The 24,089-nt window shown below is 41.8% G+C and overlaps 2 protein-coding genes across 3 annotated transcripts in view; both read left to right on the forward strand.

The window, feature by feature from the left end:
* Nucleotides 1–1,216: 1,216 nt before the first annotated feature.
* On the forward strand, nucleotides 1,217–10,848 carry as3mt (arsenite methyltransferase). 2 transcript variants are annotated; one of them, XM_075463672.1, is made up of 11 exons: nucleotides 1,217–1,370; nucleotides 1,679–1,727; nucleotides 3,848–4,013; nucleotides 4,101–4,251; nucleotides 5,623–5,759; nucleotides 5,847–5,916; nucleotides 6,020–6,101; nucleotides 6,915–7,046; nucleotides 8,830–8,969; nucleotides 9,056–9,178; nucleotides 10,080–10,848. In XM_075463672.1, the coding sequence occupies exons 3-11, from the start codon at nucleotides 3,859–3,861 to the stop codon at nucleotides 10,182–10,184; spliced, it is 1,095 nt and encodes a 364-aa protein (XP_075319787.1). In that variant the 5' UTR covers nucleotides 1,217–1,370; nucleotides 1,679–1,727; nucleotides 3,848–3,858; the 3' UTR covers nucleotides 10,185–10,848. The 2 variants fall into 2 exon arrangements, with proteins under 2 accessions (XP_075319787.1, XP_075319786.1); XM_075463671.1 differs by having other exon boundaries at nucleotides 3,886–4,013.
* A 1,615-nt stretch (nucleotides 10,849–12,463) lies between these two features.
* cnnm2b (cyclin and CBS domain divalent metal cation transport mediator 2b) overlaps nucleotides 12,464–24,089 on the forward strand; it is a 54,400-nt gene continuing 42,774 nt past the window's right edge. Inside the window, exon 1 of the mRNA XM_075464498.1 lies at nucleotides 12,464–14,118. Coding sequence (XP_075320613.1) covers nucleotides 12,621–14,118 — 1,498 coding nt within the window. The 5' untranslated portion in view covers nucleotides 12,464–12,620. The remainder of the gene's footprint in view (nucleotides 14,119–24,089) is intronic.

Here is a 24,089-nt window from a genome sequence, read left to right on the forward strand (position 1 = left end):
TCATGGACTTCTCTGTGCTCCAATAGGGATAATTAAAGCTTTGGAAGCTTTTCGTACTCATCTCGTGACTTTATCTCTGAGCTTTACAGTATCTAAATGTGGTAATTCTTTTCAGCACTCTCTGTATACGTTCATCTGTCCAGACTTGCATTACTGCGCTTAAGTCTTTAGCCGCCTCCCTTATTTCTTTCTATTTTGCCAGGAAAACAGGAAATAGTGCAGCAACTTATTGAAACGAATGCAAAAAGAGAGTTTGAACCCTCTCAGATAGGCTTTCTGTCATTTCTTTAAGTAGTCTTCAGGAATAGTTCTCCAGGCTTCTTGAAGCACATTTCAAAGCTCTTCTTTAGATGCTGGCTGACTTTTGTTCAGTTCTGTCAAGATGATCCCACACTGCTTCAGTAATGTTGAGGTCCGGGGCTAAATTCTTTAGGCCAATTCATAACTCAGAGTATTCCATCGTGTTTTCCATTGAGGTAATTTTCATAGATACCACGACAGATATTGCTTCTATTTATGTCTTCACAACAGGCAGCTTTGGACAGAAGTGCCCATAGACACAATTTAAAGAAACACTAGAGAATTTGGCTTTTATTTTTTCCTCCTTCGGCTCTCGGTGGCCGAAGTTGTGGCATATAGAAGTTGTGGGATGCAACACCACAGGCACAGCCCTGCTAATGTACAGCCATACAGGTGTTGTCGTGTTGAAGATGCTCGAGGGTAGTTTCAAGCCCAGGAATATACAAAACAACTGGACAAAAGTCAGTGTACCTAAAACTAAAACTAATCACATATGGTTCTCAAACTTCTCTTGTGTCGCTTTAATTGGTTTCTTTGCAAAGTTGTGTCATGTGTAGACACAACACTGGCTCGTCCCTTGAGTTAGGTACCTTTATTTGATTGATTCAGTGGCAGACTCCCCTGAAACTGGTTAGTAACGAGGACTGAACTGAAAACAACAGAAAAAGCTGCCAGAAAAAGTTTACATAGACCTCAAAAAGCTTGGAGAGCTGTTCAAAACCACTTTAAAAGATTACAACAAAGCCTGAGAGTCTGGCTCTTGATGAGAAATATGGAAATAAATTAAGTGTGGCTCCAAACTTCACTGTTAAATGTAATTCTTTATATTAGATGATGGGGAGATGGGAAGAAGCAACAAGGCAGGTATCATGTTCTTTCGACTGTGATTTCCGGAAGTGAGGAAGTGGGCGTGTTCTTGAGCAGGAAGTCCGCTGCGCACTCGTTGTTGTTGTCTGAACAAGCGTGAAAACCGTTAATATAATATATCCAGGGTGAAAACCACACAGGTTTCCCCGAGCAGTGTTACATTTTAGAAATACCTGTAGGCTAACGATGGCCGACGACAAGAGGTAAGAGCAGCATAATCTAAGTCTGGTGTGTCGTTATAAAGTGTCGCTAAAAAAAAGTTAACGACCAGCGGTCTACAGTGTCACATTTTTGTCTTGCAAATAGAATAGAATGATAAAATGAATAAATAAATAGAAATAGAGCGCAATATTGTGCAAATACATCAGTGTAAAGCCAGGACAGGAAGTGGCAGCAATATTATGAGTAGTTTTCGATATGTTCATTCAAGTTAACATAGCCACCTCAAAGCACTGTCATGCTCTGAACGTAAGTTAATCTTTAACTTATGTGATATCTTTTTATTTTTAAGTGCGGGTGGCAAAGTTTTCTCTGATAGCACCATTCACGTCGACGTTAAGGTAATATAACGAGCATTATTTACTACACTGTGCTGTTTAGATGCAGCTTAGACCAAGTCCAACAGAGGGCTGTAGGTTTCTACTATATGGAGTGAAAAAAAGTAACTGAACTAACATGTAATGCCGGTGTAACACAAGCCCTAACACAATATGAGTGATCATAAAAAAATAAACTCATGTTTAGGTAAAAATGTTCAGGCCTAATAACCCTTTATAAATTTGACCTCTCTTGCAACATTAAGAACGCAATTTACTGAACAGTGGCCTGTTCTAATTGGGACAAAACAGATGTATTTATAAACAACTCACACACAAAGTTTACCCAGCCTTGTAATGGGTCCGTATCACTAAGAATAATGATGATAATTGCAGGTGAGTTAGGTCCGATATGTCTTTACCAGAATACAATAATGAACTGTGTAACACATATTTCAGACAATGGTCAGTGTTAGTTCAACACTCTACATATCTTTAACATAATCATTTAACTCGCTATTCTCGTTTAAGATGATTTGCACAAGTTGTTTAAATGAAACTTGCTGAACAGTCGCACCAACCAGTGTCGACCTATATTTTTACCTATACCTGCTTAAAACTGATTATTAGAGAGTTAAGAAGAAAACACTGATGTTAACGAGGCTGTCATGTAATGTAAATACAAAATGGCTTTTGTCTCAGACCTTTGGAGTGGCCCATCATTGTTAAAGGGGAACTGCGGTATTTTCAACATTGAGCCTCTTTTCTGAGTCGTCTGCAATGTTTTAGAACCCCCCTCACCGCTTTTTTGATGTTTACTTCGTGGCGAAAAGTTTCTGTCGTGTTTTATTTGATATTTTGTACTGGGTGTTCATTGATATTACTCCGCCACCGCTAAGAAAATAGTCCGAGCATGAACGAGCTGCCAAATAAAACACGACAGAAGCAACTTTTCGCAACCAAATTTGATATGGATTACCAGTGCACACCAGTAACCACTCCGGTGAGTTGATGATTTTGAAAACGGACGTTTATGGTGCTTTTAAGGACCTTTTTGGACATGCACATGACTTGCCATTCTGAAGCAGGTTGAGATGAATCAAAATTGGGCAAAAACCGGAGACAGCAGTAAACATCAAAAAAGCGGTGAGGGGGGTTCTAAAACATTGCAGACGACTCAGAAAAGAGGCTTAATGTTGAAAATACAGTTCCCTTTTAAACACTCAAGTTTGCTCTACTTAAAGTGATACTCCGGAGTAGATTCAACCTGGGGTCATTTGAACCGTGATATCCAGCCAAGTAGCCCACCCACAGTTTTTTCGATATTGGCTGAACATCAGCTGAGTTACTGAGTTATCCCGAATAGCTTCGTACAAGGGTTAATGGATCCTGGCAGTAGCTCCAAAATTACCACACTAAAATCACATGCCATGACACCAAACTTCTACAGTAGTACAAATATGGTCTGTACTCACCAAACGATGCATTTGGAAGTTTGAAAATAGTCCAGGAGTTAATTATTATCAACACAAGCCTGATAGCTTCTCAGCAGCTAAAGCTGCGTCGACGTCACTTCTGGGAGCTGGGAGCTTCAAAATAAGATGAAGGTTGATCTACTACTGTAGACAACAAAGTATATGCTATATTCTACATGTTTTTTTATGAATTTTTATGTTGTAGAGTTGTGAAGTTATTTTATCAATGGAGAAACTGAGCAGCCTTGCTTTGTTGTCTACAGTAGTAGATCAACCTTCATCTTATTTTGAAGCTCCCAGCTCTCTGAAGTGACGTCGACGCAGCTTTAGCAGCAGAGAAGCTATCAGGCTTGTGTTGATAATAATAAACTCCTGGACTATTTTCAAACTTCCAAATGCATCGTTTGGTGAGTACAGACCATATTTGTACTATTGTAGAAGTTTGGTGTCATGGCATGTGATTTTAGTGTGGTAATTTTGGAGATACGGACCAGGATCCATTAACCCTTGTACGAAGCTATTCGGGATAACTCAGTAACTCAGCTGATGTTCAGCCAATATCGAAAAAACTGTGGGTGGGCTACTTGGCTGGATATCACGGTTCAAATGACCCCAGGTTGAATCTACTCCGGAGTATCACTTTAACTGTCGTGTGCTAAATGATTGCAGTCTTCTGCGTGATGAGGAGCTTTTCTTTGTCAGAGCAGGATTATTATGGAAAGCGGGTGAAGAAATCTTCAGACCTGCAGACGAGTGCCTGCAAGGCTCCAGCCCAGCCCATCCCGCCTTACATTCGTCAGGCCCTGAAGAAAGTTCACCCTGAAGTCATTGCCAGGTCAGTGGGCTTATGATGATGCATTTTCTTTTCTTGTATCACACACTTCATATCGCTCTGATACTGATGTGTTTCTGACCGCCACAGGTACTATGGCTGTGGTCTGGTTGTGCCAGAGTGCTTAGAGGGCTGCCGTATACTGGACCTGGGCAGTGGAACTGGGAGGGACTGCTACATGTTGAGTCAGCTAGTGGGCGAGAGAGGTCATGTCACTGGGATTGACATGACTGAGGCTCAGGTATTGTGCAACATCAATAAAGTACTAATTTGTTAATTGATACGAACATCTCAGTTTGTGGTTACATAACTATGTATTGAACGCACAGTTGCATCAAAGTGACTGCATTGTCAAAGGTTTAAAGACAAAGTTCTGCTCTTGCGTGTAGAGTCCCGTGGAAAAGAAAGTACTCTTTGTTTAAATTATTTGGTGTTATGTATCAGCACATGGAATCCATCATTCTACAGACAGAGAGATTATCCACAAGTGGAAACAATTCAAGACAGCTGTCAATCTTCCCAGGAGTGGACGTCCCAGTACGATCCCCCCAAGGTCAGACCGTACAATACTGAGAGAAACTGCAAAAAAACCAAAGAGCTACATCTCAGACTCTCCAGGCCTCAGTTAGCATGTAAAATGTTAAAGTTCATGACAGTACAGTTAGAAAAAGACTTGGGTTGCAGGAGAAAGCCTCTTGTCTCTAAAAAGAACATGGCTGCACAGCTTAGGTTTGTAAAGTTACATCTGAACAAACCACAAGACTTCTGGAACAATGTCCTTTGGACAGACCAGACCAAAGTGGAGATGTTTGCTGATAATGCACAGCAGCACGTTTGGAGAAAACCAAACACAGCACATCAGCACAAACACCTCATACCAGCTGTCAAGCACGGTGGTGGAGGGCTGATGATCTGGGCTTGTTCTGCAGCCACAGGACCTGGGCACCTTGCAGTCATTGAGTCCACCATGAACTCCTCTGGATACCAAAGTATTCTAGAGTCGAATGTGAGGCCATCTGTCCGACAGCTAAAGCTTGGCTGAAAATGGGTCATCAACACGACAATGATCCCAAACACAGCAACAGATCTACAGCAGAATGTTTAAAAAGAAAATAATCGAGGTGTTCAATGGTCCAGTCAAAGTCCAGACCTCAACCTGACTGAAATGCTGTGGCAGGACCTTCAGAGAGCTGTGCATAAAGCATTGCTGCAAACCTCAATGAGCTGAAGCAAACCTGTAAAGAAGAGTGGGACAAAACTCCTCCACAACGACGTGAGAGACTGATAATGTCTTACAGAAAATGATTATTTCAAGTTATTGTTGCTAAAGGTAACATAACAGCATGAGCTGTTATGTTATGGGGTGTACTTAGTTTTTGATTCAGTGTTTTTGAGTTAATTTTATTGAATAAAACAAAATTGTGAAGGACCAGATCATCTTTCTTCTCTTATGTTCTGACTCATAACAGTAGAATTGGTTATTTCTTTTTCACTTGACTGCTTAGGTGCAACCAAACATTAAAGATTCTCAGCAAAAACACCACATGACACATGTTCAAATGAAATGTGCACCCATCATTAAGGGACTTGACATATGCTTCCTCTCTTCTAGCTTGAATTGGCCAGAACATATGTGGACTATCATATGAAGGAGTTTGGCTACAAGAAGCCAAATGTCAGCTTTGTCCAGGGCTACATTGAGTCCTTAACTGATGCGAGTTTGGAAAAGAACTCATTTGATATCATCATGTAAGATGTCAGACTTATCTGTTCTGTTGCTGTCTGATTAGAGCTGCTCGCAGTTTTGAACACTGTTGATTTTCTGCTGTCGTGTAGTTCCAACTGCGTGGTGAATCTCTCTCCAGATAAGAAACGGGTGCTGGCTGAAGCTTACAGTGTGCTTAAGGTACTCTGCTCCATTCTTTCAACAGCATTATTAGATTGTGAATCATAAAGGTTTTAGTGCAGTTTGCTCTGATATTGATCTCAAACATTGGTCCTCTCATTAGGACGGTGGTGAGCTGCACTTCAGTGATATCTACACCAGTGGAAGACTAACAGAGAAAATTAAAAATCACAAAGTTCTGTGGGGTGAGTCAGATTAATATCCTGCTGCAATAAAATCACAGGCACCTGCCGGAATGCCAGAATTCTGCTCGTGAGAGCAAGGTGTGTTGTGGCAAATTGATGATGATGTTTTGCTGCAAAAACACGTTTGCAAGTGATGGGAGGAACATTGTGGCAATAATAAACCCTGGTTGTTTGCCGCCACAGTTAGCTGACGTATGTTTGTTCAGACGTGCTCTCATTGCTGAAAACAAGATGCAATATGAAAGCTGTGGAACTCACACTGTCTACAGCTGAGTTGCTGGTAAAAATGAACCCAACATAAAAGTCCGAAACACGGCAGTTCCCTGATTGCCAGCTTAAGATGAACTCTAAAAGGGAGTCAATCCCCATAGATTCCTGCATAAAAATGACCAATTACAGCAGAAATAAAGGTGTATAAGGCCTCGTACAAAAGTACAAGAGAGTGAAGGCTGAATTCCTAATGGAAGGCTTCAGAACAGTAGTCCAAAAACCACCATGTAACGGACACGTAGCAGATGTCATCACCATCAAATTCTACAAACTTTTACCCGTTGTGTTCAGAATGGGCTTGATTACACATTATCCAGACTTTGCACTTAGGAGCCGGCAGGGCAAGGCTTGCCAAATGGTTGGTGCCCAAAAAAGAAAAAAACATTTCCAATTTGAGCTATAATTCCACCGCTAAGTCTGCCAAGCTTGCCACACATTCACCAGCAGTTTGCCACAGGCCTAGCTTCCATATTTGTATCAGTGTGGCGAAATGTTTTCAACAGGTCTGTCAGAAACCGTCAAACGCTGGTTTTATCTCGGCAGGTGAGTGTCTCGGTGGAGCGCTCTGGTGGAAGGATCTGCTGCAACTGGCTGATGAAGTGGGGTTCAGCGCCCCACGGCTGGTTACAGCCAGCATCGTCACGGTGGACAACAAGGAACTGCAGGACATCCTGGGTTAGAAATAATTTCCTTCATTTATGACTTATGTGCTCGCTTTTTTTGTGTGTGTGCGTGTCTTGTCCTATTTGCTCCGCACTCATTTCTAAACAAGGAATTTTGAAAACCAAACTGGGTTAAATGGAAACTTTTCTTGAATCACACATTAATGCCTTGAAGGCCAAAACTTCACAGACCAATAAGAAAGGCAGTATTTCTGGCCTGACAGGTGTGACAGGCGCGACAGCACTAACAGGTGAAAGAGGGAGATGTTAATCAGACACAGTTTGCATGCACTCCCATGGCCTCAACCCTTAATGTCTGCACTTTGTGGGTGTTTGATGATGGTTCATTTGGTTTGACTTCATGAGTCACAAAATCCTTGTACTTTAAAATCAGATTTGTGGATCCATAAACCTTTTTGAGTTTCCTGGTCTCCAGGTGCATACGCAAGTTTTCTTTTAAGAATTTCAAGCCAACGATAAACTCTGTTCTGACAGCACATGAGATTTTATTTTAGAGGCTTGCACTGAACACTAAATGATTGCACACATGCATCGTAATCCATCCATCAAAATCAGCCGTCAGTGGTGTGGCTGAGGATTTCTGCCTTAATCTGCAGAGCACCACCTACAGTTTTAAAGACAAGGTCAGACAGCCCAAACGTTCCACGTAAAAGACTACAGTAACAAATCCTGAGTGTGCTACGAGGAACCGATGAAATGAGAAGCGAAAGCTGCTGAGACTCAACGTGGCTAAATGAGCGTCCGCTAGCTGACGGCCCCCTGTAGCCCCTTGTCACACCTAGATCTGATTCGCCACCTGATTTAAGACACACAAGCTCAGATAAGGTGTGGCATGCGCTATAGCAGCCTAACCTCTCCCATATCCTTAACCTGTATATATACACAAAATGTAGATGCTGATGCACACTGCTATTATGCATCTGATCTGGTCTCCAAAATGGGCTAAATTTTGCTTAAATTTTTAACCAATTTTTATGAAGTGACGTTTATTCTTTCTATTATAAATAATTTTAGGTACTGTGGACGAATCTAAATACCTGCTAACCAGCCACAGGTTTACACGGGCTCAAATCTAATAACATTAATTATTCAACCCCCCGTAAATTCCTCCAAATACGTAGAATTCTTTATCTGCTTGATCATTTATTAGCAGGCTAATTGTACTATGAGAAAAAGGACAGTCGCATTGTACGAACATCCCGACACACACATAATGACACACAAACATGCTCTCAAAACAGTGACCATCTTTAATATTTAAGTTTAATCTCAACTAGTTCTGTTCAGAAGGGGAAGTTTTGGCACATTGTTGATTACACAGAGAAGTCACCAGTATCCAAGATTAATAGATTTACATTGTAGCAAGGATAACTTCTCATAACTTGTGCTAGCTTCTCATTTCATGGCAGTGGGAAGTATGGGTGGGGCTAAATGATCACATTCACAGATCCTCTTTCACTGCATGAGGAAAAATGTTTAGGGTCATGTCCAAGCCATTTTACAACCGGGAGAGGTTTTGTTCATGAAAAGGACTTCAAAATGTACAATTTTGAGGACCTCAGATAAGTTTTAAGGGGATGAATTACTTTTAACTTTTAAAAAGACTTTTAAGTCCAAATATTCTCATATTTTTACAATTGCATTAACTTCTCAGTTTTGCTTTGTAGAATACTGACATGAAATTGGATTTAATTTGTGCTGCACTGCCTTGTTTCATCATTAGTATCAGGTTGATGACTTAAACATGTGTAATATTCTATCTGTTGCCATAACAGGTGACTTCAAATTTGTTTCGGCCACATACCGCTTGTTCAAGATCCCTAAAGGCAACGCCAAGGCCTGTCAGGTGATGTATAATGGAGACATTACAGGGGCCGAAGACCGCTTTGAGTTTGACTGTCAATACACCTTTAAGGTCTGTATATCCCACATGAAAAAAAACAGCTCAAGCTCCTCTGCTTATGCACTGTGTAAGTGATGTCAAAGGGGTGCTTTTCGTAGGCCAATGAAGAGGTGGAGGTGGATGGAGAGGTGGCTGCCATCTTGACACATTCCAGATTTGCAGGAGACTTTACTTTCCAACCACCGGGAGGCTCCGATAAGTCATGTGGTGTAAAACCTAAGGTTTGTGTCAATTTCAAATTCTTGGATGACAAAATTGTATTTATTTTTGAAAGAATTGGAGGTCAGTCTGTTTGTGGTATCAGTTTGAAGTGTATGACACACCCAGAGTGCCCCACTGAGCACATATTGCACAGCCACACATGTGTGCACCAGGACGCATGCTGCACACTCTCACACTCGCATATCCACTGAAACATGCGTACGCACGCATCCACATGCAGAAGGTCAAGCAGCTGTCTTGAAGTCATAACCAGACTGTGGTGTCATGCTGGGGAACCTTGAACAGGAAGGAATGTTCTCTTCTCTGCGAGTGGAATGCCATCTTATCAGCTCTTCTGGTCATCCAGTGCAAGCACACACACACATTCACACATACTTATCAGAACAGCCAACTTCTTCTTTTTTTTTTTTTTTTTTTTTTTTCTTTTAAATGAGTGCCCTCATCTCTTTGATAACAGTCGACAGTTTTGTTCTACTAACAAGAGATTTTGATTTTTGTGAGAAATAAAAGTAAATACATCGTAATGATTTCTTATCAGCCCCATGGTTTACCCTTTGGACCCACCCAAACTGTAATCAGCTTCGATACAGTTTTCTCTAATCAACATCTTTTTGCTGATAACACTGATCAGTAGTCTTTGTTCCTTCTCATAAAAGCTCGGCTACTGTGAACTGTAGATTTAATCAACAACCAAAAGTGACACTGGGCCATACAGCAGAAGTAAATGTATATATTTAAAAACTCATTCCACTGGCACACATTGATTGATGCAAGCAAAAACATCTCCACATTTCTTACAGTGCTCCTGATTAAGACTGGATCATTATGTAACACTCAGGTAGAGTTGGGTGTGTGTTCTAAACTCCTAATGTTGTCTACCTTGTTGAATTATTGATACAGGCAGGCATCGTGGATCCTTTCGAGCTGGCCCTTCAGTCGGGCAAACAAGGCCCCAGTTCAGCCACGGGGGGGTGCTGCAGCACACGGTCTGACTGCTGCAAATGATGGTGGGAAGAGCACTGAGAAATACAGGCCCAGCATCATAACATCTTCACTTTTCAAATTACGTTTTGGAAATTTGATTTAATTCTTATGTGCACATCGTCATCTTTTTTTTGGTGTTCGCTTCGTATACATGTCCCGTTAATAGGTCACTGCATCATTCATTATTTGCTCATTTGAATACATTCATAAGAGTGTAGAAAAGTAAACATCTATGTGACTATTTCTGAAAGAAGACATGAGGAAAAAAAGCTAAAAAATATCCAAATTTGCAAGTGCTGCAAAACCTGATGTTCTATTTTTGCCTGTAATTGTTTGCCTTAATTTATTCTTATAATTGTGTCGCATATATCATTCTGAAGCTTTCTATCAAGGCAAGATCCAAATACCTTAAATTAGTCAGGACTTTTAAATCATCTCTAACAGTTTAGAAAACTGTAAAAATATTTTTTTAATTTTCTTGTATACAGCACAAGTCAAATGTTTCGGCTGCTACACACTTTCACTTTGCTTTAACAAATGACACCACTCGAGATTTAATCAGTGTACTGAGAGGATTTGCACTTTGATGAGCTTTACTAAAAATGACTAGTGAATCGTTTCTAATCTATGATGATTTTTTAAAATGTGAAATCCCTGTGCAAGATAATAAACATCGTCTATCAAAGGAATGTCCTATTTTCATTTTTGAGCTTTTGATATTGTGGCTTCTTTACCGCTATCGCATCCTGTGATTTTAAACACCAATGCCACAAATGAATAAAAAAATGAATGCATACATGTTGAAAGCAAATCATTTTCCATTTCTAAGACTTTACAGATCAGAAGATCTTTAAAGAACTGTGTCCTTGCAAAGCATGGCTTGTTACACTGTATCATCCATTTAACAAAAAAAATAGAAACTGTGTATAAAAATACCAAGAACAACCCATGCTTCAGCTTTTAAAACCACATTCAGCAGTGATAACTGGATGTGTTTGGGATCTTTGTCCTGCTGATGACCCAGTTTCAGCCAAGCTTTAGCTGTTGGACAGATGGCCTCACATTTGACTCTAGAATACTTTCATATACAGAAGAATTCATGGTGGACTCAATAACTGCAAGGTGTCCAGCTCCTGTGGCTGCAGAACAAGCCCAAATCATCAGCCCTCCATCACCGTACTTGACAGCCGGTATGAGGTGTTTGGGCTGATATGCTGTGTTTGGTTTTCTGCAGCTTTACAAACCTAAGCTGTGCAGCCATGTTCTTTTTAGAGAGAAGAGGCTTCCTCCTGCAACCCTTCCAAACAAGCCATACTTGTTCAGCCTTTTTCTAATTGAAACTTTCTCTCAGTATTGCATGGTCTGACCTTGGGGGGGATCTTACTGGGACGTCCATTCCTGGGAAGATTGAGAGCTGTCTTTCCACTTAAAAACATTCTCACTGTACAATGATGGACTTCAACGTTGTGTGGTAATGACCTTATAACCCTTCCCAGATAGATGGGAAGCACATTTTCTGCTTTTATAGAGGTGCTCACACTTGTTGAGGATCAATTAATCAAATGCATTTGATCAGCAGCACCCGGCTGCTACTTAGCTTCTTCATTCCTATGGAAGCAGTAGAAGTGTACTAAGTTTCTCACACATTGCTTCTGCCTGTTTTTGTTAAGGAAATAATTACATAATGTAATATGTTGTGTGTTGCTCCTAATTTGAAGTTGTATTTACCTCATTTTAAGACCTGATCAGGCCCAGATTTATATTGTATCCTTATGCATAAAACCTTAGATCTGAAAGAAGGCGTACTTTCTTTTTTTAAATAGCTGTAAATTCAGCTGAGTCCCAAACCTGGTGGTTTAAAATACCAAGATAAACGACTTCAGAAACGAATTTCTGACATAAAAACATAGCTAACATTCTTCATTTTTCTGGTCGAATCTAACTTTTTTTTTCTTAACCCAATCAGGTCTCTTAAAATCTATGATAAGAGATCTTTGCATATAGAGCTTCATTTAGAGATAAGTTCAACACGTGGCAGTGTTTTGTTGTGGTCGTTGTTGTTTTCAGATATTGTAGTATATCATGCAGGAGTTATACGGTAGTTATCCTCAGTGCAGGACGTATAATATGCTGTAAAAAGTCACGGGTAGAGTTCTGTCGGCTTCTTAACATGAGGTGCACTTGTTTTGGAACTTGATTCGCCAAGGAGGCTGCAGACGCCCCGCCCCCGGGTCAGCTGCCGCTCCTGATTGGTCACCACCGTCGCCTGTCTCGGGGACATCAAGAGAGGCACGAGCTGGCCCGCTGGCCTGCGCTCGCGAGTCATCAGTGTCGGACACGTAGTGGGAACAAGCAGGTCCCGATGCACAAGTCACGGCAACCCTGGGCGGAGATGAAGGCGGACTCCGACTGGCTCTGATTTTTAAAATCCCTTTTCATTCAGGAGGTTGGTTGCCAATGGCTATCAATATGGCAGATCCGTTATCCCAGGAACCCAACGCTACAAAAATGGCGTCACTTAACCGGGTCCGAGCTTTGGCGATGATTTTCTTAACTGTCACTGGGTGTTGTGTCACCCCGACAAGTGGCAAGGAAGGGTCCGAGGAGACCGTCATCACAGGGCTCCGACTGGAAGACACGGACGACATTTCCTTCATGGATAGGGGCTACCTGCGGGTGAGTGAGCGGTCTCGTGTGAAATTAAGGGTATACGGGCAGAACATCAACAACGAGACCTGGTCCAAAATTGCTTTTACGGAACATGAGCGGAGCCGGGCGGTGGGGAGCTTTGACAGCTCCTCAGGGGATAACCAGAGCCAGGAGGACTCGTCCGGCTTGCATCCCTGCGGAATAAGGACTTCGGATATAATTATATTACCCAACATCATCCTAAATCGAAAAACATCCGGAATAGTAGAAATTGAGGTCAAACCTCTGCGAAAGACAGAGAGGAGTAAATCGTATTACCTTTGCATCGCCACCTCGACTCCGGCGGTGGCCGGGATGCACGACCCGTGGACGGAGAACACCTGGATCTACCACGATGGAGATGACACCAAAGTGATAGTGGTGGAGGAGAAAAAGTTTCTGCTGCCTTTCTGGCTCCAGGTCATCTTCATCTCCATGTTGCTTTGCCTGTCCGGCATGTTCAGCGGGTTGAACCTGGGGCTCATGGCTCTGGACCCCATGGAGCTCCAAATAGTCCAGAACTGCGGCACCGAAAGGGAGAAGAATTACGCCAAAAAAATCGAGCCGGTCAGAAGCCAAGGGAATTACTTACTTTGCTCGCTTTTGCTCGGGAACGTGTTGGTGAACACCACGCTCACCATCCTGCTGGATGACATCGCCGGTTCCGGGTTGATTGCGGTGGTAATGTCAACCATTGGAATTGTCATTTTTGGAGAAATCGTGCCACAGGCCATCTGCTCCAGACACGGCCTCGCCGTCGGCGCCAACACCATATTCCTCACCAAGTTTTTCATGCTGCTCACCTTCCCCGCTTCCTACCCGGTGAGCAAGCTGCTGGACTACCTGCTCGGGCAGGAGATAGGAACCGTGTACAACCGGGAGAAGCTCCTGGAGATGCTGCGCGTCACGGACCCCTACAACGACCTGGTGAAGGAGGAGCTGAACATCATCCAGGGCGCGCTGGAGCTCAGGACTAAGACCGTGGAGGACGTTATGACGCCGCTGAGAGATTGCTTTATGATCCCCGGGGATGCCACCCTCGACTTTAACACCATGTCCGAGATCATGAAGAGCGGCTACACGCGCATCCCGGTGTTCGAGGGCGAGCGCTCCAACATAGTGGATCTGCTCTTTGTGAAGGACCTGGCCTTCGTTGACCCGGATGATTGCACGCCGCTCAAAACCATCACAAAGTTTTACAGCCACCCGTTGCATTTTGTGTTTAATGACACCAAGCTGGATGCGATGCTTGAAGAGTTTAAAAAAGGTGAGAGCGCCAGTTCTATATTCTTGTGGTTTACCGGCAGGTGTGAGAAGTTTCAGGACGCTCACATCAACCTTTGACCCCTGACGCAATCTGTTGTTAGATTAGTGTTTCACCTGTCTGCTCTGTCCCTGTGATAAGGGGAGGTGGACACCTGCCTTATGTAATGGTAGTTTATGACAGGAGGTCGCACTGCTTGACCTGTCACTCTGCACTGAATACCTGTGGTGCATCTGCAGGTGGAGCTGTGTTAATGATTTCAGATAGTGTGGAACCTGATTTTCAGGAGTTGAATGAGGAGAAGGCATTTTTTTTTTAGCCCCTCTTCAAGATTCTTACGAGAAATTCCTCGCAGCGAAGGGGAAGCGAGGAGCAGGACGACAGCGGGGTTGTTTCGGGCCTCAAAGCAGCCACATCAGGAGTGAGGTGCAGCAGCCACAGCCTCACTGGTCACTTCCTGTAAATGAGGAGGAGAAGGAGGAGGCTGGGGGGGGGGGGCCTCTTATCATTCTCCATCGCTTCCATTCAGTGTTAATGTTCACACACTCCCTCTCTCCTCCCGCTTTTCTTACCCTGCCCCACTCCCACTGAACCCTTCTCACTCTTTCCCCCTCCTTTCATCGCCTTCTCGTAAGCGTGAGGACATGTGAGAATGGTGCAACAGCAGTGCTGAGGTTATCAGGTGGGGGCATCTTGTTTGAGAACCTGCTTAAATCCGTCTCTGCCTCTCTTGTGCTTGCATCTGAGTGATGGTGGCGATAACTCCCTTTTGTCCGGCCCTGGAATGCAGTTGTGTGGATAATGAATAACCGCCACTTACACCCTCAAGCCCCCAAGTGTGTTCTTATGTGCGTGTCAATTGAGAAAGATGTTTACCTCACCCATGGTTTATCTCCTGTTTTGCATAGCCATCCCCGTCTCTGCGGTTGCGTCATCTGACTTTGGCTCTTTTTAGGTGGAATATGCAGCTATAGCACGCACATCTGGCGGCAGCTGGTGTATCAATACTCAAAATGTCAAAAAAACAACAAAAAAACATGATGGAAGCCTTGCGTGCTCATTAGAATAATCACTTTACTTTAAGAGGATTAATTGGGAGGAAAAACAGAGCAAATCATTTAGCTCCATTACCAGAAATTAGCTGTAGTTCTCCATGCCAAATTAGCATTACGTAACATACTATTTGTTTTCATCACCGCTGACTAGTCGCAGACGTGCTGCCGAACAAAGAAGGCGCACTGTCCTGTGTGAAATTATTAGAGCGCTAATATAACCACACGTAGTGCTGTTTTTCGCCTCCTCACCACGTCTGATGGTTGAATTGTTTTGTGCAACAATTCTGTGTTGAATGTATTTTTAGATGTGTGTGCATGTACCTGTGTGTGTGTGTGTGTGTGTGTGTGTGTATTGTGTAGTTAGGGAGGTTGAAGTTTTTCCCTTACAGGAGAGCATCCATGGAAAGCCACACGGATACAGGAAAAAAGATCCATTTAACTGAGATTGACTTAAAGTAACAACTTTATAATACTTGCACTCTTGTGTTTGCTGAGATAAGTTTTGGTTTCACCAAAAGTTGCAAAACTGTTGCAAGATCATTCAGCTATTACAGCCCACCGCCTCACATCACATTTATTTAACAAGAAAACCCATATTTTTGCACTTATTATCCACTGGACTTCAGATTTAACTGTCGTTCTGAACTGTCCCGCTACTGTGCACCTCTGTGCACATACTGTGCCTCCTCAGTGTCAGAATCTCCTCAGTATGCAGTAGCGCTGTTCAGTGTAATGGTGCCCATTTGACTTGTGATCAGTAAACAAATATTGAAGTTTAGATATCAGCCACATTGGTGCGTGAAAGCATGTGAGTCCTCCAGGATTTTCTATATGTATGCATCCATATGGCCTAAAGCATCATTTCAAAGTTAAAGTTAAACAGTTAAACAAAAATGTCACTCTTGGTGTTTTATTTTTTGAGGAAAACAATGCAGTAAAACGTGCGTGATGATCAGAAATGTGCAGATTATTGCTTTAGTAACTGATGTGACGTCCTTATGCAGCATTACGTCCAACGTTCCAGCAGCTGTTGATCAGTCCTGTAGGTCTGTTTGGATGAGTTTTAATCCAAATTTATTTTGGCAGGTTTTCTCACATGACCTGCTGGCTGCAGGCCCCTCCTCAGCATTTCTGAGTCAGGATTGTGATTGGGCCACTTCAGTGTTCGGGGTCGGCGTATCACACACTCTCTGTTGAGCTTCGGTTCGTTAACAGATGGCTTGACATCTTCCTTTGGACTTTGTCGATATATTTTACAATTCATTCTCCCATCAGTGATGACAGGCCCAGATCACGATTCCACCACACTATTTTCCATATTATACTATTACTATATTACTATACTATTCTCCAAGCATACCACTGATCATTTTAAACCAGAATGTCCTAGCTTGGTATCATCAATCTGTAAAAGAAAGATTTCCTACATTTGTGCTTATTCATTCCGACTACGGATCGAACTTTTTCTATCCTGACGAGGAGAAACAACTCAGAAATCTCCCTGATGCACTTCCACTAACGGGTTGTGAAGATCTGATCTAATCAAAGAGCGTCCATTCAACCCAGAAGGTCGTCCCACAACAACTAAGGTCACCCTGAGGTTAACAGCTAATCCTAGAGCTGCTTTTCTTGCTAACAGACTCATAATGTTGGCTCGAATAAAATGATCGAATAGAATTTTGTGACATTTTTATGTAGAATCAGTTTATTTGGACATTCTTCATTTGTTAGAAACCTTTAAGCATCACTGTTTGATAATAACTGTGCTGATAAACCTTAGATACCGAGTGGCCCTTTGGTTTTGAGTAAAGAAATGAAAAAGTCATTTTAGATGCTTTTATTAAACATGTCCCAGTGTTTGCTTGCCGAGTTTGGATGCACGTCATGCTCAAATGAAGCTACCATAGATACAGATAAATGCTTTAAAATGAAATATCGCCATCTACCAAAGATCAACACTGACTTGCAGATACGGTCAGATTTGGTCTGATTGTGGCTAATTTCAGGATCGCTGAAATAGCGAAATTACTGAAAGTCTTCAGTTTAGCTAAAAATATAAATCAATTTAAACATAAATTAAGATTGGTTTGATTGTTTTTCCTCCCCCATAACTCTGTACATTTTGTCCATTACTATAACCATAGAAATTATATTATGCTTGATGATCAGATTCATATGTGTCGGTATGAGCACAATATATTGAAAAAGGTTGGAATATTTAAACGTCCCTAAAAATGACACATGTTCTCAATCACAGTGATCACTAGAATAAGATTTATCAACATGAGTACTCGTTACCTTTGCCAGGTGTTCTGGGGCATCAGCTTATATTTAGCAAGCTCCAAACCAAAAGCGGTAATTTACTTAAGATGCTTTCTGGGACAGGATGAAATAAAACCAGTAGCAATTAGTATCATCAGTTAGTCATCTGCTGAGGCAGCCTTGGCACACTTGTGTTTCATTTTTGGAAATGTGTTTTTTTGGCGTTCAGTGCTGTCAAATTGTTCATTATTTTATCACACATTTACATTTAGCTGATGCACTTTCTTCATCAACACTTGATGTGATTTGGTGACTATAAGGGAGAATTTTAGATTGCAGCAAAGTGATTTCGCCTCACCTCATACCTGGTATCTTGTAAAGCGAATCTGGAGCCGGAACTGAGTTTGTCCCTTCCAGGACACTCTAGAAACAAGTCAGTGAACACATTCTGTTGTTAGGATTAAAACTCTACGTTTATATCAGTAGATTCCTCCCAATTTCATACAAACTGGAGCTGTAATTTTATTTATTTTTTTGCTTTATCTCATCATTATAATGTAAATGCGGGTTGGCTTCTTTCAGTGCTGATAAAACAGAGACTCAGTTAGCTTTTTGGTTGATTCCCAATAAGTTTCACTTTCACAGATCACCTTTGTCTGCTCCTTGGTATGAAATTCTTCGGGAAAAAGAAGGCTCAGTATACAGCACTAAAGAGGCATATCTGCACTCAAGCAACCTTTTATTTAAGCAAGAAAACCACTTGGAAACACTTTGAAAGATGCTTTAAAATGCTTTGACACATGCTGATTGATGGCTTAGGTACATCTGATAACACGAATCAGTGGTGATTTGTCACTTCTGTTTTGATCGTCCCTCCAAAAGCCAAAAAACACATACAGTACGCTCACATCACACTGCCACCATGCCAAGATGATGTATACTCTGGTATTTAGTGGCTGAGCCTGAGTGTTCCTGTGGCTGGCGGGGCACCAGAGAGAATTCGCCTTCAGCTCTTCGTGGAAGTCATAAGCCACTGTTGCAGGGAGGCCGGCGGCGAGGTCAAAGTTTCCAGTCAATCTGGCTCTGTTCACAGCGCACACTCGGTTCAAAGTGCTTTGTATTGTAAGTCATTGTTAATTAATTTGATGCCACTTGCAGGGCTGCATAGTTGTCTGGAGACTGTTACAGAGAAGAAAAGAAAAGAAAAACTCAATATATGTTGCTCATATTAGAGACCGTGTTGGAGTTTTTTTAGGGCAGCCTCTCTGGATTTGTTGGTGAGGATTTTAGCTAACTTAACCATACATCACTCACTGTGATGCTCACTCTACCCTTCATTAAGAGTTACAACCTACTCAGAAGTAGTTTTTCTCTAAAAGAAAGTGTTATATCTTGATGTAGATATTTATTACACCATATTTTGTCATTTTATTACACTCAACACGGGCCCTATAGGTCAGGGGTTGCAGTCAGATTCATGCAGGAGCCTTTTAATGCAGTCAGACACCCCTGTGGAAACTTCTGGCCCCTTCATTAATTGCTCTCAGTCTGCGACTGCAACAATTACTGTCATCCAGGGGTTGTTTGTCGAGCTGCAGGTTTACCGGTTAATGAGTGGGTCAGTGTGTGCCATTTGGGACCAAACCAAGTAGCTGAGTTAAAAACAAAGAGTTTGGCTGACTCCGAGTTATGCGCAATATTCCTGAAATTTAAAGTTACTCAACCACATACTGGCCATATGAGAGGAGGACGGGATGCAGCAGTGGCATGAGAGCTCAAATCATGTTCAGCGTCCCAGCATCTTTAGACTCAGTTTGTCCTCGCTCCTTACATGTAAACTTTGAGTGTAAGTAATTCAATTCCCCATTTGCCATCGATGAAGTGTTTTCTATATATCCTTCCCCCCCTTCAGCCACTGCTTTTTACCCTTGGGTGCATATTTCATTTCTCACTGTTTGAGAGTAGGGTCTCCTGTGTAAAAGAGCCCGTATGAGGCCTGGCACGTCTTGAACTACTCCTCCGATTGCTGCAATATAGGCCAATCTATGCTTAATTCAGATTCAGCAGCCTCCACGGCCTCTATGCGCAGTACTTTGTCTTAAAGTGAAACCCTTTTTTGTAACTTTCAGTCTTTGTAACTGACAGGAGTTTTGTGTTTTGCTTTAAATGGTTTTATTCTTTGTGGGTGTTAGCGTGGAGCGTATCATAGCAGATGTCTAGAAAGCGTGTTGGAGTGTTTGCCCGGTAACCCTTGGTGCTAACGCTGCAACAAACTCTGGGATTAGATGGCATCGTGTTGGTAAGAACACTTAATGTTTCCTGATTAGGGACACCCCTTTGAACTCAGCAAGACTTCTCCAGCCAGCCACTCACTTTATCAGAACTAATTACATTGAATCAGAGGTTGTGTGCATTTCAGTATACTCGGTGTTACAGGGGACGGCATTAGTAGGAGATTTTCTCCTGTGTGGAATGTAATTTCTTTAGAAAAAATGTGCTCACTTGCATATAGCAAGTACATGCTACCAGCAGCATGTCATGGCACACTGTTTTGATTAATTTACTGTTTTTATATCAGTATAGTTCATTTTAAACCCACATTTGTTGCCTCTCTTGCTCACTTGTCCTCGCCTCGCCTTAACAGTTTTCTGCCTCATGGGATAACATGGATTATGTCTGTAATTACTCCATGTGTGTATAGTTCTACAGGTTTGAGTTCTTCTTTCAGTAAGGGAGAAGGAATGCCTGTTGTTTGATGATAGTTTTCTTTCCAGTCTTTATTATTTATTTGATCTAACAACAAAAGCATGTGAACACGGGAAGGTCAGTTAAAGTAACGTATAACTCACTACCAGCAGTTTTTTGACGCGTGCCTTTTTGTCACAGTTATCTTTTTATTTCTTTTTAAAATGTCTGCATATATATGCTTTTATTATCATTAAAAGGAAAACAAAAAAGGATGCCATAAGTCCTCTTTGTCTCGCTCTGCCTCGTCGTACCGTAGAGTTACTACAGTAGCCCCGAAGGGACAAAACATTAGCTATAAAACACACTTTTGTGTTTTCCGCCTTCACTATAATTTTTTTCACACGCATATGGAAAGGGAGGAGCATTTAGCTGGTTGCAGTAATGGTGCTAGATGTCACTACATCCAATACACTGTTGCTTTAAGTGTGATTTGGTGAGAAATGATTTGTTTGTCTGATAAGGGTGTGAAAATTCCTCAGAAAATTCCCCAGAAAGTTTCTGGCTCCATGTGGCTAATTAGCATTTAGTGACACTCATGTCACAGAAGACATTTCTAATCTCTTATTTCTCAACCTTCAGTTGAACGCGAATCAATCAAAAAAGGGGGTAAACGGTTGCTTGGTGGAATTAATCTTAAAAGATGATGAAGTAATCTCTGCCATGTCTCTGTTTACAGTTTACCTTTGTCCTCCCATTGGTACCTCTGTTAATAATGTCATGACAGCTCAACAGCGGCAGCAGCCCGATTTTTACCCTGTTCAAACTGTCCAAGTCAGGCTTATTTCGCATGCCTCCTCTCCGCCTGGTTGGGACAAAAAGAGATAAAAATCCTTCTCCAGATTTGAAGTTCCAGAAGATGATCCCAGAAACCGAAATAAATCTGTTCATGCCTGCGCTTAAATATCAGGTTGTATATGTACGCATATTCTCTCTTAACGTGTTGAGCTGTCTGAGGGTGGTTTTTTTCTGCCACTTTTTGCTGAGCAGGTGGTTCACTTTTACTTTATTTAATCCAGAATACTCAGTTGCTGGGCAGGTAAACCTGTGAGCATCCAGTAAACCCCAAACAATAAGCTCAAAGATGATAAAATGTTCTGTACGGCTGCAGAGTTGGTTGATAAATCTGTGGATTTATCACTACAAACAGCTGGTTGGGCACGACGTGCAGTTCTTTCATCTTTCATGAGGCTGTTACACTTTGTACATACTTTGGTGGGGTGCAGGTAATGTAAATGCCATCATCAGAGGGTGTGTGTGCAGCACTTTATTGTTACTGCATCTGTTGATGCCGGTCGTCTCTTATGTGGTTCTCAACGCAGAAACTATTTTAGAAACAATTATGTTACCTCTGGGGCCAAAGTTGTCCATGTGCACATCCCAAACTGAATATAATTTACATCTAAGTTGGCCCTCAAATTTTCCCCGTTGTCGATCTAAATTGGGCAAACTTTTCATTCTGAACAAACTGACATTATGCATTCACAGTATCGCCTTGCCTGGTTTGATATTTACTTTCAACAGCACAATAACACATGAGAAATAAGTAACGACACTCTAAGAAATAAGTTAAGGTGATGGAGAAGTTGCTGGTCTCACCAAATGACCAGAAGAGTGCGATTAGCTTCTGCATATTCACAAATTTCCTGTAAAAACAGAAGTCGGGGAAGCTGCCCGCTGTCAAAAATCCAAAGTCTTCTTATTGGTCGGCTTCTAACTGGCCTGATCAGGCACCGCCCACGGTTGCATATCAGTTTGGCTGAAATTTACAACTCACAAAGACGTGTATTTCAGCAGCAAATTAGCATTCCTGCCGTTACAAATTCTTATTAATTTTAATGCTCAAGTCGACGAAAGCCAGTGGTAGTGCAAAAACAATCAAAGATCTATTTCCTAAAGAACATATGAAGTGCTGTAAACGGTAACGGTTTAAAGCATGAAGTCCGTCAGAGTGAATTTGTCCTGAATCTACCGACACTGTAAAATTCCAGTTAATCAGTGCAAAGCAGCCCTTAGTTTCAGTTTAAAATCTGGATGAATGAAAATGGACGGTTGACTTCTGGTGTTTTAGATATCGACTGGGCTGACCCCTTGAGTTTGTTGTGTTACACGACTGGTTTTTGAATTGCCCTACATTCTTCAGATTCTGGTACAACATGGAGTAGGCTTTTAAGAGCCGATTAGTACAACAGTTGAGGAGTGTGATGAATCTAGACACAGTGCATTCCCAAGGCCTGTCTGATCTGGCATTATGACTTTTCTCTACATTTATTTTCTCTATGCATTTTACCCTTAAAAACATTTGTGCGGTCTGCTTATAGTGAGCCTGATTTGCCATTCAGGAAGGTGTCAGATACTTTAGTTTGCGTGTAGTCCAGTGTATATGAAGGTTGGCTTTGCTATTAAGAGCTTCTGCCCCACAGTTACTGCTTTTGTATCAGTATCAGCTTGCTGTATTTGGCATTAGCTGGAAAATACGCCAGCCTTCAAATTTTGTCCCACTTGGCAAAGCTGTGTGCAAGCATCTAAAGGTACAATCAGAAATAGAGAAGAAATCACAAACCACAACAGGGTCGCTGTAGTTTTGAACATGTCGTGCTAAAGTGCCACTTTGAAGAGCAAACTGGGTGGGTTTCCTTCTTGTGAAGGACTTCTGATCTGAACCTCTTTTACCTGACCTCCTCCTCTCTGTATGCCAGGTTTATTTGTATATAATCCTGATGAATCAATGGGCTGCTTATAGTAGTGACAAAGCAGTCGCTTAGGAATAAATCCCACATTGTGCCAAAGAGGCGAGTCATGTATTGTAGCAAGTATAGTAGTATTACTGTATCTCTTTTAGTCAGTATTTAATCCACAGAGACCATAACAGTGATGTATTGTCTGCAGTGGTGAAATAACTACATTGAGCACATTTGAAGTTCTGCAGATTTTTTTTCCCTAAACACTGCTCTTCTGTCGCTTCGGGCTCGCATCTGGTCGCCTCGGATGATGGCTATTCCTGAGGAATAGCTTTTGTAATTTTGTGTTGTGCGTGTTGTTAAGGAGCCGGGTCTGCTTCCAGCTCATGTTGCCTAGGATCCGTCGCCATGCGCTATTGAGGAAAATTTGTTATTATGCAATCCAGAATGCAACCACCCCCACGTTGCTTTTAATAAGCCGTTTCCCAAACAGAGATCACTCTGGACGTGTGTGTGTTTTTCCCTTTCGTGAACAGATTATTTTGACTTTATGACATGACGTGGTCACAGAGCCATATTACCATAACAGGGGACTAAGGCTCAGAGGTGTGGGCTTGTACTGGAAACGGCGCTATATTTCCAATGACAAACTACTGGCCTGAATTTAAATGTAATCCACTTGAGCTGTTGAAGAGCACCGGACGTTTTTTACCCCTGCTCATTTTAACAGCTCTCATCCCATTTGAATGAAATGCCAAATGATTGTTTCAAGCTTTTTGAGAGACTTGTTATCATTCCAAAGCAATCATGAATTTGCTGGCAGCTCTCAGGACTCAGAGAATGAATGGGTGCCAGGGACCATTCAGAGCTGGACACCACGAAACTGAGAGCCTTATTTGTAATGTCAGAAAGATGCTCATTTTAAATGTAAAGGTAGAGCTCATCTTTCTCGTCGTTACGTCATTTATATTTTAGAAAGATCCTCATTATATTCCCATGTAAAAAAAAAAAAATCCTCCTCTGGCGAGAGGAAATGTTTGTTTTGTCTGTGGTTATGTCTTTAAGATATTATCAGGGTCATTTGGGTGTTGTGCATTACGTCACTCATATGAAATGAAAGGAAATTGCTGCTATTAGTGTCGCTGTGTGATGATTAGGAGGAGGAGAAGAATGATGCACTGATCATTATATTGATTATTATTGTCTGCAAATCTGTCACGTTCTCTTGTGT

This window comes from Odontesthes bonariensis, chromosome 4 (assembly GCF_027942865.1).
Source record: "Odontesthes bonariensis isolate fOdoBon6 chromosome 4, fOdoBon6.hap1, whole genome shotgun sequence".
Taxonomy (NCBI): domain Eukaryota; kingdom Metazoa; phylum Chordata; class Actinopteri; order Atheriniformes; family Atherinopsidae; genus Odontesthes; species Odontesthes bonariensis.

Coding starts and splice junctions, on each gene's coding strand:
- as3mt (XM_075463671.1), top strand. Junction 5,760..5,846: donor AACTCATTTGATATCATCAT/GTAAGATGTCAG, acceptor GCTGTCGTGTAG/TTCCAACTGCGTGGTGAATC. Junction 7,047..8,829: donor GGAACTGCAGGACATCCTGG/GTTAGAAATAAT, acceptor TTGCCATAACAG/GTGACTTCAAATTTGTTTCG.